Source organism: Protopterus annectens, chromosome 5.part0 (genome assembly GCF_019279795.1).
Source record: "Protopterus annectens isolate FY-2018-M chromosome 5.part0, PAN1.0, whole genome shotgun sequence".
Lineage (NCBI taxonomy): Eukaryota > Metazoa > Chordata > Ceratodontiformes > Protopteridae > Protopterus > Protopterus annectens.
This window is the reverse complement of record NC_056735.1, coordinates 484,306,416-484,320,670: the sequence shown is the minus strand read 5'-3', so window position 1 is coordinate 484,320,670 and position 14,255 is coordinate 484,306,416. Positions and strand designations below refer to the sequence as shown.

General features: G+C 43.6%; 1 protein-coding gene across 1 annotated transcript in view; it reads left to right on the top strand.

The window, feature by feature from the left end:
* CFAP47 (cilia and flagella associated protein 47) overlaps positions 1–14,255 on the top strand; it is a 7,413,452-nt gene that overhangs the window by 425,955 nt on the left and 6,973,242 nt on the right. The window contains exon 3 of the mRNA XM_044071840.1: positions 6,989–7,127. Coding sequence (XP_043927775.1) covers positions 6,989–7,127 — 139 coding nt within the window. The remainder of the gene's footprint in view (positions 1–6,988; positions 7,128–14,255) is intronic.

Below are 14,255 nucleotides of genomic sequence, written 5' to 3'. Positions count from 1 at the left end.
GTGTCATCTAGATCCTCCAAGATGTCTGATTCGGACATCGACAGGGTGCTTCTAAGACTCTTCCAGTCTCCGGTGTTTCAAAAGTTAGTTTCGGCTCCAGCCCATTCGGCTTCGGAGCCGATGGTCCACCCTGCTACTATGGTTCCTCCTCCAACAGCCTCGGCACCGTTGGAGCCGGTGCTGGTGGAACCGATGGAGGTTTTAGGGTCGGGCCCGACCCTTACTCCAACTCCGGCTCTTGAGTCGGAGTTCGGTACGCGGACTTCTTCTGTCGGCCCCGGGGGGGACGCTTCGGGACTGATGTTTTCGGTCCCAAGCCTTCCTCTCGGTCGGCGGGAGTGCCATCTACCGTCATGGCCACGGAGGTGGGACCTTCCCAGGATTCTGGTGGTCCCGCCTTCAGGGCTATGAGGAGTGCATTAGCCAAATCATCTTTGGCTACCTCCACGGTCTCCCCAGCTCCTTCCCTGCATACCGAGACTGGGTCTTTGGCAGTCCCCCTGTCCTTAGACAGCGGAGCCCCGGGCCTGAGGTTACCCCACTGGGGTTTCCCTCCTGGAGGTCCTTCGAAGCTTCTTCGGAGGAACCCCCAGGAAAAGATCGTGCAAGAGGAAGCACGTTGACTCCCCTGATGAGTCTCTTACATCAGACACTGATCTCGATGATGCAGAAGGGTCCCCTAAGTCGTCCTCAGATGATGTCTCCTTTGCAGACATCCTGGAAGCCCTTAAACAATGAGGCGGCTGGCAATCCAAACCCCCTTCTGCTGATGAGTCGGTGTTCCTTAAGGCCTTCAGGGCTCAGCCCTCCGCCTCCTGGGTGTCTCCGCCCTTCGACGAGCTCTTGGACTTGATCTGTCGAAGGGCGTGGGAACACCCAGACTCTGTGGAACCGGTGCCTGCTCGCCTTAATAAGTTTCTGTCAGCACCCCCGGAAAGAGTTCCTGACTAAAGGTGTGGCTGTAGATGCTTTGGTGGTGGCATCTGCTACCCAGCAAGATGTAGCAGAGGTTTCAACGTCCGTCCATCCTCCTAATAAGGAGTCTAGGAGCATGGATCGGTACGGTAAGTGCACCCTAAGTTCAGCGGCCTTTACATTAAGGTCCTTGAACTATCTCACGCACTTTACCAGATTTCAGAGGGATCTGATTAAAGAACTTTCCGATACCCTCTTGGGTAACCTGCCTGAGGAGCTGGCCCAGACGGTTGGCTCTCAGCTGGCTACACTGTCGTCCATTTCTAACTCGTCCATGAGGCTCATTTCTTATGCGGCCGAAGGGGCGAGTAGAGCGGCGGGCACAGGCATTGCTCTACGAAGACAAGCCTGGCTCCGCCTGTGTCATTTTGCAGAGGCCTTTAAGTCTTCCTTTGCCGACGCCCCCTTTGATGGGTCCTCCTTGTTTGGACCCAAGGTAAAGGACACGTTGACCCGCAGCGAGCAAGAAGGTAAGACTTTGACTGCCGTAGGGGCACGATTTTCCACTCCCTTTCAGCCTTACCCCAAGGCTAAAAGAGGAGGGAAAATGTGGTTCCGTAGATCTCAGAAGTCTTACTCCTCACAGCAGGACGATCCCCCTTCCAGAGGCAGGGGAGGGGGAAATTCTTCTGGAAGACGCCGTCCCAGAGGCGGCAGAGGCCCTCGCAACACTGGAGGCCGCGAGTCCTTTCGTGGCTCTTCAGCCTTTCACAGTCCCTGAGGGATTGCCCGACTGTGCAGCTCTGGAGCCAGTCGGGGGTCGTTTTTCGAGGCACCTAAAAGCCTGGGAAGGTATCACTCAGGACCGATGGGTGCTTCGAATTATCGCCGGAGGTTACGCCATCCCTTTCTCTCACTCTCCTCTTCAGTCCAAAAGAATCCCGGACCCGCCACCCAGTCAACGGGAAACTACAGCCTCAGAAGTGTCAAAGCTGCTGCAAAAGGGAGTCATCCAACCGGTCCCCGCAGACCAGATCGGATTAGGGACTTACTCAAGGTTCGTTTTGGTGCCAAAAAAGACCGGGGACTTGAGGCCCATTTTGGATCTCAGCATTCTAAACCGTTCAGTCAAAAAGTCCAAGTTCCGAATGGTCACCCTACAAACCATTCTCCCATTGCTGGAGAAAGGTGTTTGGATGTGCTCCATAGATCTCAAGGACGCTTATTACCATATCATGGTACATCAAGCGTCCAGGAGACATCTGCGCTTCAGCCTAGGAGGCAGTCATTTTCAGTTTCGTGCGCTGCCCTTTGGTCTCAACACAGCCCCCAGGGTGTTCACCAAATGTTTGGCGGTAGTGACTGCTCACCTGAGAAGTCTAGGATTCCAGGTGTTTCCGTATCTAGACGACTGGCTCCTAACTGCCACCTCCAAGCATCTACTATTGCGGAGCCTACAAGCCATGATATCACCGGGCAATTCCCTTGGAATCACCTTCAATTGGCCAAAGTCTGTGTTGCTGCCGTCTCAACGCATAAGATTCATCGGAGTAGAGATAGACTCAAACCGAATGCGGGTCTATCTACCTACAGACAGGATACAAAACATACAGGCTCAAGTTCGAGCCTTACTTCCCAGATCCAAAGCCCCAGCCAGAATGGTACTGCAGCTATTGGGATCCATGTCCGCCACGGTTCTTCTTGTTCCCCTAGCAAGATTGCACATGAGGATTCTTCAGTGGCTTCTTTCAGTTCAGTGGTCCTTTCAGGAACTCCTTCTCAGTCACCTCATATGGATCACGGAAACCTGCAAACGGGACCTTCGCTGGTGGCTGGTGCCCTCCAATCTGGATCAGGGACGACCCTTTGTTCCACCTCCTCCTGCAGCCACTTTGACCACGGACGCCTCCCAGATGGGGTGGGGGGGGGCATTCCCTGGGCAGGTCAGTCCAAGGCAAATGGCACCCAGAAGAGACCCTACTTCATATCAACATCCTAGAAATGAGGGCGGTGCTTCTGTCCCTTCAAGCCCTTCACGACTACCTCCCTCGGGGCGTAATTGCCGTTCACTCACACAACATGTCAGTGGTGTGGTACCTGAACAAGCAGGGAGGGACCAGATCCTATCCTCTTTGCAGAGAGGCCATGAGAGTTTGGGAATGGGCAGTGTCGACCAAACGCTTTCTAGTGGCTACTCATATCCCGGGCAAGTCCAATGTGATAACCGACAGACTGAGCAGAACCATCCTCTCTCCTCACGAATGGTCTCTGAACATTACAGTTGCAAATCAGATTTTCAGCAAATGGGGAGTTCCGTGTTGCGACTTCTTCGCGACTCCACTGAATGCGAAGTGCAAAGAGTTCTTCTCCCTCACCCCGGCTCCGGGGAAGAGCCCCATGGACGCACTAGCCCGTCCGTGGCTCACCGGCTTGCTTTATGCCTTCTCCCCAGTTCCTCTCCTTCCCAGGGTGATCCAAAAGGCATCTCTCTTGGGGAGCAAAATGATCTTAGTTGCTCCTTACTGGTCTCGTCAAGTATGGTTCCCCTATCTTTGGAAATATGCTCTGGAAGGTCCATGGTTCCTGGATCAGATCCCAGACCTACTGATTAATCAGTCGGGACTATTCCACCAGTCCCTATACACCTTAAAATTGACGGCTTGGCTCCTCCTCTTCCGACTATAGTCAGGAGTCATACATTGGATCCAGAAGTTGTACACATCTTATCTTCGGCCCACAAGTCTGCTACAAAGAAATTGTATTCTAGCAAATGGAAAAGATTTGCTATTTGGGCTCAACTCCGGGGCCTGGATCCCATCACTATTCCCGTATCAGAAGTACTGAAATTTCTAACTTCTTTTTTCAATCAAGGCTCTTCAGTCTCTACCATCAAGGTTCAATTGGCAGCTATTTCCAATTTTCACGAATCTATAAACCCACCTTTAATGAGCAACAGATTGTGTAAGACCTTCTTGAAAGGTGCTGCGCTTTTAAGACCTCCGATTTCTCATCCTGCTCCTCCATGGGATCTCGATGTGGTGTTATGAGCCTTAACTTCCTTCCCCTTCGAACCGGCAGCGACATGTGATTTAAAATTTCTATCGTGGAAGACTGCCTTTCTGGTGGCGATTACTTCTGCCAGAAGGGTTTCAGAGCTTCAAGCTTTGTCTGTAAAACCTCTGTACTTGGTTTTTCACAAAGACAGAGTATCTCTCAGACCAAATCCATCCTTTGTCCCTAAAGTTTGTTCCAGTTTCTGCCTAGAACAATCATTAGAACTTCCAGTCTTCTTTCCGAAGTATTCTAACAAAGCGGAATTCATATTCCACACATTAGATGTCCACAGGCAGTTGCGTTTTTATTTAAATAGGACCAAACAAACAAGGAAAACAGATCAGTTGTTTGTATCCTTTGCGGACAATAAATTGGGCAAAGCCGTCACAAAGGTCACTATTGCCAATTGGATCAGGGACTGTATTACTCAAGCTTATTCTTATTCTAATAAAGAGCTTACCACCTCTGTCAAAGCTCATTCTACAAGGGCTATGGCTACTTTGATAGCATTTCATTCTAAGCTTGCCATTAGTGACATTTGTGCTGCGGCTACATGGTCTTCCCCGCACACTTTCATTTCCCACTACAAATTGGATGTGGCATCTAGAGGACGAGCTTCATTTGGTTCCACAGTGCTCAGGAGTGTTTTCCAATGAGCCACCCAGGATTTAGGTGCTTGGGACGCTGTCCCATCAGTATTGAATGTAGACGAGATAGGATCACATAACATCTTTTAGTTATGTACTTACCATAACTTTAGATGTTTGGGATCCATCTCGCCTACATTCCCTATAACCCACCCTCCTTCCCCCTTCCTTGGAGATCAGAGGATATCAGAAGGTCCGAATCCTGTTGTTTCATCTTGAAACATCTAACAATGTTATATAAACAAGTTGTGCATGTGTGCATGAATGCGGACAAACAAGATCTGGGGGATTAGTGGTGGTGCATCCTGGGATAAGAAATAGCTCAGCCAATAAGAGGCCTCGCTCTATAGCATAGCGTGCCGAGTCGGAGGCGAGGGATCGGCTCCGAGCCCATCAGTATTGAATGTAGGCAAGATGGATCCCAAACATCTAAAGTTATGGTAAGTACATAACTAAAAGTTATCATCTGAAAAAAAAAAATTTCTGTTGTTAAACTGTCTCATAATGTATGCTACACTTTGCAATTCTTGAATGTATGAATCCTACTCTTGTATTTCACTTTGTAACCTTTATTTGTTTTTTGCAACCTATATTGTATTGTATTTCACTTTGTAACATTTATTTGCATTTTTGCAACCTTTATTGTATTATATTGTTCAAGGAGCTTTTCTACCCGGGCCTACAATGAAAATGGGGACTTCTTGGCCCAGTGGACTTCCCCGGTAATCAAACTGATAATAAATAAATAAATAATAAACTTACCATAATATTAAATATTTCAATGATCACTGCACAGTAGCTGCTCCCTCCCTCCATCCCTCTTGTTTTTTTTTTTTTTTTGGTGTGTTTAGGTTAGGGTGCGGACTCTTAAATCAAGCTTTCAGGGTTCCACCTCACTGTCTCAGTTGGCATGAAAGCTGTGAAGGGCTTCGCCCCCAAACCTGACTTTTTAGTTAGCTTAACTTGAGCTAAGCAATGGTTTGGGCACATGGAAGGTGCCTTAAGCGTTTTGGAAGCTTGCTGACTGTTATATCCTTGGCTGGATGTAACCCATATAGCTAAGCCTATTGTAGCAGTGATCATTCAAACATCTACCATTTTGTTAAGTTATTAGTTACACAGCTGTACTTTCTTCAATTAGTGGTTTTGTTTAAGTATCTTTTAACAAATTATTTAAATGGGTCATGCATATAGTTAAACCAGTGTGATTGAGATCTGCTGTGTATTCAGCTCAGGAATGAAAGTGTTAATTGGTTTATGAATCTTTTAATATTGCTCATTCTTTAAGGAAGTAGTCCAGTAGTTTCTACTTTGTTATTGCATACTACATTATTTATTATGTAGACATGCACACAGTGGCACTTGTTTGCCAGCTTTTACAGTGTCTGTGTATCAAGTACAAGTTGCGATGAAAGCAGCATTCTGATACCAGCAGTGCCATACGTAATTATGCAGAGGCTGCCCTACATTTTGTTTGTTTAATTCACCAAAATAAAAAAATTCAGTCTGTGTTTAATAACATTATTTTCCTTTTGAATAAAATTACACACCTTTTATTGCTCGACAAAATTGGCTTAGCAATAGTACCATCTTAACTGTCTCATCCATCAAAGATTCTGTTGCAGTCACAGTAGACGCAGCATTCCTTTTCTGGAAATGTGGTAAGTGGCATCTTGTTTGTATGTGCAAAGCAACTGTCGGTGCTTAGATGTGCTTCTTAGATGTAAAAAAAAAAATCTTTAATTACAGATCTTTACAGTCCATTTCCCACAGGAGATCCTGAACCATTGTCAGTCTGGTTGACTGTGTTAAGCTTGCTGAAGGACTGTTGAAGTAAGAATCTAGTATTAATTGAGTACTCCTTTATGTTACTGTGCTTATTTTTCATCTTTTGCCCCTCATATAATAAACAAGAACTCTTATCCACTCAGTACCATATTAGGCGCATTTCCCTTTCTTGCAAGTGTTCTGTATTGCACTGTGCAATAAGTTTTTAATTTGCATTCATTTGTTAAGTGGGTATGTGGGCTGGACCAAATAAAACACAGGTCTTGAAGTTTTCTAATTTCATGTTGACTATAATTAATGTTTGGAAACTATTTACCTTCAAGAGCCCAGTTTCTTTTATTGTATGACAAGAACACTAAAGTAATTCTTGGCAGATTACTCAAACGAAATATGTGCTTTGAGTGTGGTACAGTCTGCTTCTGAAACTATCTGACCTGACCCCCATACTTCATCTGTTTTATAGTCAATAATAGTTTTTTGCACTTCTCGAAAAAATACTTCAGTATTGCAGTTTGTTATAAAAAATTTAAAATAAATTTAAGAAAAATGCTCTGAAAGGCTAAACTTTGTTTATTTTTCTTTAGGTGCATTTAAAATAAAGTATAAAGGAAATCTGCCTGTTAATATTATGCCCAGCAATGGAATTGTGCAACCAAAAACATCACAGTTAGTAAAAGTAGAGCTCTGCACCACCATATCAAAAATCATAAGTGAAGTAGCTGAGTAAGTATAAATCAGTCATCGAGTGTAATACACTTCTGAATGTCACTATCAACTTATATTTTCAGGGCTACATTTCCAGTTCAGCTTTAGTATTATTTGTAAGCTCTTTTCTTATATATTTATCTTCCCTTGTTTATTAAGACATTGCTGAGTATACTATGCATGCTTTATTTAAATGTATTAACCTCAGCAATTTACAGCAGATCAGACTTTGATGTGAACTTGGAAAACTATCTCAATGAAGAAGAAACACATGCAGAAATTCCTGTACAGCTTGTGAACATTTTTTGTGTGTGGGTTTAGTTCCCTCTAGTGATAAACTTGATTAAATGCAGCAGTTTATTGACCACCAAAGTAACAGCAATCATTAAAACTGGTTGTAGATGCCCACTGCATAATAGCTCATGTGATCTCTGATTTCTTTTATTGCACTTTTTCACATTTGTTTCAGAAAGATGCATAGTAGTTTCTTTGTCACCTTAGTTTCCATGCTTTGTGTGCTGTATGAATCAGTAGTATTCACTCTGTCCCTCTAGTACTTCTGCAAAAGAGTGCTCCTGGCATCTCTCGGTATTTGAATAGAGATCTCCTTATGTATTTATTTACAAGTTGCATACTCTGTGTGTACCCAGCATATATAACAAAATGCTTCTGAACTCCATTATTTTCTCTAAACATTTTTGATACCCAAAGCTGATAGAAGGCCAGTATGTTCCTTAGAGTCACCCTTGCTTAAATATATTTGTGATAAGAGCTTCCACATTGTTGTTGCTGTTGTACTTTCAAAGTAACATTTCCTTGGTAAATATCAGTATTAAACTTAATTGTAGTTGTCTGAGGCCTCATTTATTTTATTTTACTTGATTTTATTTTATGTTGTTTTGCTTTTGTTTACCAGATTTGCTTGCCTGGATTTAGTCAAAAACTCCTTTTTAGCAGATGCCCAGGATGTAAAGTTACAATATATTGCAAGCATTTTAGGTTCATAGGTTGGTACTAGGCTATTGCCCCTAGGGCCTATGCAAGCCTAGCCATAATAATTCCCTGGATATTTCTTCCCACAATATTTACTTCTCTGGACCCCTGTCTAGCAGGGCAACTGACATGATCCCCGGGGTGAATTTCCTATCTCCCATCCAATCATCAAGGTTCCTTTTGAAGAGGGCCAATGAGGCACTCTGCTTGACATGTATGGGCAGTCTATTTCAGAGTATGGGGATTCTCTGGGTCAGGAACCTATCCCTCCAGCATGTTTTGTTCATTGTGATGACAAGGTTTAGATCCCTGGAGCCTGTGGCTCTGAGGGATTCGGATTTCTTTAAGTGGAGCATGTCCAACAGCTCAGGGTGTGACATGGCCTTGTATGTTAAGCAGAGATCGCCTCTGAGTAGACGATAAGACACAGAGTATAGCTGGAGTTTTTTTTAGACTGTCAGCATATGGCATCTGCTTTAGGCCTGTGATTCTTTTAGTGAGGTATTTCTGTGGCCTTTCCAGTTGTTGCAGATGTCTTGTGAGGTACATACCAAATGGGGCATTATACACTATAATGGGTCTAATGAGGGATGAGTACAGTGGGACAATGACCTCCTTTTTTCTGGATGAAAAGCCCTTAGTGATGAGGTGTACCACATAGAAGGATTTCCTGACTGTTGTGGTGATGTGGTTATCGAAAGTGAGACCACTGTCCACCTGTGTCCCTAAGTCTCTCATCACACTTTTGATGTTTAGTGTCCTGTCACTTATGTGGTAATTCGTGGGTACATCTTTTTTTCCAAAGGAGATAACTATACATTTCCTGGCATTAAGCTTGAGCCCATGGCTCTGGCACCAGGCATCTGTTTCTGTAAGGCCCTTTTGTAGAATATCCACATCATTTGGGGATTCAGTAATGGCAGTCATCTGCAAACTTTGTCAGCCAGAGCCCCTTAGTGTTGGCCTGTACTTCAGAGAAGTAGATGCCAAACAAGAGTGGCCCCAGGACTGAACCCTGAGGCACTCCACTTGTCACTTGTCTGGAGCTGGATTTGGAGTCGGCTACTTTTACAGTCTGGGTTCTGTCAGTAAGCCAGTTGGCAACCCATCGAGTGATGTAGGGATTTATGCCCAGCTTAGTAAGTTTATCTATGATTCCAGAGTGAGGGATGGTGTCATAGGCCTTGATGAGGTCCAGATAGGTTGTGCGGACCACCTTACCCTCATCCACAGCTCTGGAGACTGATTCGAAGAAGTCAATCAGATTCAGGAGACAAGATCGTCCCTTCACAAACCCAAACTGGGTGGGGTCTAGTGTTTGAAGGTTGCCAATGTCTTTGTTTATAAGTTCCATGATAATGCGTTCCATGCCCTTGCAGATCAGGCTTGTCAGACTGATGGGATGGTAGTTCCCAGGATTTAAGGCAGATCCTCCCTTGTGGAACGGGATAACTGTAGCTGTGCGCCACTCAGTGGGCACGAAGCCTGAGGTGAGGCTATGATTAAACTTGACACTTAGGTGAGGTGCTAGTTCATTTTGTAGTTCTTGTAGTACACAGCCTGGAATGTCATCTGGTCCCATGGATGCTGTATTCTTAACTTTGGAGAGTGCGGTTTCTACCTGTCTGGCCGTGATTATTGGAATTTGGCAATCTTTTGGTATTGAGATGGGCCCTTTAGGGGGTGAGAGGGGGGTGAAGTTGGCACTAAATCGATCTGCCAGGATATTGGCAATATCCTTGGGATCAGTATATTTAATGCCATTCTGTTGTAGCTCAGAGCGGATCTGAGCATTGCCATTTAGATTCTTGACATAACTATAGAATGCCTTGTGGTTGTCTTTGGAATCTTTGGCAATTTTATTTTTGTAACTAGCTTTTGAGGATTTTATGAGGGATCTCAGCTTCTTACTGAGGCTGGTGAGGGAGTTTTTTGCTCTTTTCCGCAACAGTTTCTTCCTTCTGTTGTATAGTTTGTTTATAGCAGGGTACCACCAGATTGGCTTCCTTTTTTTGGAGAAGAGCATCTTGGTTCTATTTGGGATGGCACAATTCATGCATGAGTGGATGTGCTCGTACAGTGCCTTAGTGTAGGATTTTGCAGTTGAACTTCCAGATCCCGTCTGCGTGGGTGTTGTAAAGTTTGTCACTGCTGACTTCAGTAGCATGAAGTTGGCTTTGGAGAAGTTTTTTAAGGTTTCCTTACTGGGGGGGTGGGGGTGGGATGTGGATGTCAAAGGTGATTTGCTTGTGGTCAGACCTGACCAATGAGGGGGTGACCACTGGTGTGGAGCATCTATCTCCCATGTTGGTAATGACCAGGTCTAGAATATTGGAGCCCCTGGTGGAACAATGGATTAGTTGATCCAGGGTGTTGGAATTTATGAATTCCAAGAACCGTTGGGAAAAGGAGTTGGTACCTGAGTAGTTTTCCCAATTAATGGCAGGGTAGTTGAAATCACCCAGTATTAGGGTGTTTGGTTGTATCTTAATATTTTCCAGTATGTTTAGAAAGGTGTAGTGAGAATCTTGGGGCATGGTGGGGGATCTGTAGCAAGCTACAGTTTGGATTGCAGTCTTACCTAGTGTTAGTTGCACTTGGAGAATTTCAGATGCATTGTGTTGGGCAACTAGCCTGGAGGTGTGAATATGGACACTCCTCCACCTTTAGTGTTTCGGTCTTGGTTTTGTGGCCGAAAAGTGTGGTAAGAATTGTAGCCTTGTATTGCAGGGGTGCTCTCTGGAGCCTTGAACCAGGTCTCAGTTACCGCACAGATATCGATGTTCTCCATTTTTAGGAGTGCCTCGAGAGAGTGCATTTTGAGGTTTAGACCTCTAGCATTGAGTAGTATTACCTTCAGATTTTGCATGCTTGTATCTGTTACGGTGGTGGTTTTATCCTTTGAACCTTGCCTAAAAAAGGCACTATAGGGGTGGCAAGAGCTTTAGCCAGTAACCTGAATCCCAGGGGTGACAGGTGCAGACCATCTCTGGCAAAGCATCGTGGTTTGTCGATCATGTCTTCCCAGGCAGACAAATACTGGATCCCCTTTGAATGACACCAGAAGCTTAGCCAATTGTTGAAGTCAATCATTTTGTCCTTATACTATGTATCATTTTGGGCAAAGGCAGGATGCTACTGAGGGCTAGGGTCATACCTGCCTGGGTCACGTGATCCAAGAGCTCTTCCATGTCTCTTTTCATGTAGTCCAGGGAGGTACGTCTCAAGTCATTTACTCCAGCATGGACAATGACAGTCGTATTTGTACTTGTTGTGGAGTGACTTGAGTGCATGCGTTATGTGGTGGATCCTGGCACCCAACAGGCAGCTGACTGTAATTTTCTCCTTGTTCAGCCTGGTGAGTGGGACATCAGTGTGCCTGACTATAGAGTCAACTATGACTAAAGTGTTGGGCACATTGTCTTGCCTTAGGGGCTGTTGTTGGGTGGCACACTGGTGTTGTGAGCTATGTGTCACTTTGGTTGTGACTGGTGTTTGTTTGCGTTTCGGCTTTGGAGGTCCTTGTTGCTTGGGCATGTTAATGTTAAGGGCCTCCACATATGTGGGTTTAGTGTTGCTATGTGTGGGTGTTGATGGTGTGGGTTTTGAAGGGCTATGAGTTGTTTGAGGTGTAATGCAGGTGTTAACCTTCTCCTCTTGACTGTCTAGCACAATCTTGGCCGGAGAGAGCTTTGCTTCCAGTTTGGCTATGTAAGTGCATCTCTCGCAGGTTGTAGTGTTGGGTGGTAGGAGGAGAGGATTGTCTGTGTACATGAGGCAGTTTCCGCACTGCCCCAGTATGCCCAGATTCACCAGGTGGACAGGAGAAATCACCGGAAGCTGACCCTTGGACATGCCTGTTTAGGTGATTTTTGTAAAGTTTAAGAGCTGTTTTCCCTTACCTTTGCAAGGTACTTTGCAATTATAGGCTGTTTAGTGCCTATGATTAATTTCTTTTTATTGACAAGGAGAGCTGAGTGCTTGAATCAGTTTCAGGATTCCTAGTGCTTTCCAGCAGGTTCTAGAGCAAGTGCTAGTCACAGGGGTTCAGATTTAAACAGATATTCAGGAATTAAATGAAGCAACATTAACTAATAGCTTAACAATTGCATATATATATTTGCTAATTCGATTAGATTGATATGAAATTGACAGCTGTTGCAGTATAGTATAAAGGTTACTTATGCATTTAGTTGATGCTAAACATTGAGCATTTAAAGAGGTATATTACAGGGTTTATCAAACAGATAATATATCTTGTAATTAGTGCTTAGAAGCTGAAAAAAATGAAGTAAGGGAAGAAATATTGAAGTCAAAATGTGGGGTATTAAGCAGGTTCAGAGACAACTATATATGGCTGTCTTAAGGTTTATATTAGAAGTATACAGGTGAGATGGCAAGCAGTGTCAAAAAATATGTATATGGTCCAGAGATGCTTATGAAACTATTCAGGTATTAGTGAAGACTGGCTGTGGGGCATAGGATTCTGAGTGAATAGAATGGTTTGACAATATGGCAGACTGAAGATTACAGTGGCATTTATCCCGGAGATATACAGGAGCAATTACTTAAAGCCACTGAATTGTATTTGTGTTATCTGATACTTTTTATTTTTGCTGCACATTACTGTGTGAACTTGAACCTGTCTTAGCAATAGATGTTTCTGCCTCTGAAACCCTCCTCTGTAATATTGTATCAAAGCAAGTTCATAACTGTCCTGTTGCTTACAGGTTATAATTTACGGATGCTCTTCCTTTCAGTTATGGTAGTGTTGGTAATGTTATGACTGACATGAACTCAGTTCTGCTGCCTTCATTACCTCTCCTGTAAATAATTAATCAGTTTTGGGTGGATTACTTATCTTCCAAAACTCAGATGAAAGGTAGGGTAATTAGAAATATGGCTATATAGATATATGCATAGCTCATTTTAGTCACCCCCTTTTTAAAATGTATTGACCATGTATGTTTTGTTTATACATTTGCAGTATCAAACAGAGCTAATCAAAATTTTAGAAACTGGAATTCGCAGACCTTATGAGTTAAATCTATAAATGGTAATGGATTCATAAACTACTTTGAGAACAGTTTCCTTCTCCCTAGTAGGGTTCAGACACATCTTTATTAATCCAAGACCCCCCCCCCCCAAACACATTTTGCTTGCCCATATTGGCATTCAACTACCTTTCCATTTCTGGTACCATTTCCTTGTTGATCTAATGATGCTAAATCATTTCTTCTACTCCCCCCCCCAAGTTATGGTATGGTGGACAGTGGTATGTTATGAGGCAGCAAAAAGTTTGTTCACATATTCTCCTGCATTGCTCCAGTACAGATGGACACTTTCTAATGTTCCCAGTTACCATTCTGTTCTATTAAGAGAATATAGGAGGATCCAGTGCATGTGAGCAAAGAAGTAACAATCTATAATTTGATTTGCAAATGACTGTTCTTTTATGACAGGACTGTGAACAAAGATAGAAAGACTGTATTTGTAAGTAATTAGGCTATTCATGGAGGCTGCATAATGTACTGGAGGGGACCTTTAAGTTCTTTAGGTAGTTTGATTTATGCAGAATTTTTAATCTGTTTAATATAGAAAAGTAAAATAAGCTTGAGCATTCTTTGCTGCATTTTTACTTGAATTGTATACCCAAAACAACAGGCATATTTACAAAGCTTCCCTCCTCATTCTTTCTTATTGCAGTAAACAGCACCCCTTTACTGATTCCCACAATCCAGTGGGTCAAGGGGTACATACTTTTTTCCGCTGTGAGTAAAGTTGTTGAGAAAAAGTTCTACATACTATCTCTCTTGCATCTATCTTACATCTCTGTGCTTCACGCTGGTAAAGATTTTCCAGCATCTACTTAAGCACTAAGATCAGATATGCAACTTTGAAGTGTGCTTGGCTCTGATACAACTTTTTTAACAAAGCATGTTTCCCCCTCCTTTATTAACAGGCTTCTTTCAAGCAAACAAATATCCCCATTTTTTTCTAAAAAACACATCAAAGGCCTACTTTTGTATTATTTTGCAGCAACTTACCTAAAATGTTGCAAGTCTGAAACGTCTTTGTATGTTTTGTGTGAGGATGGGACTTAAAGTACCCTTGCTGTTAATCTTTCCCCATTTTTACTGCATTACTGCTTGA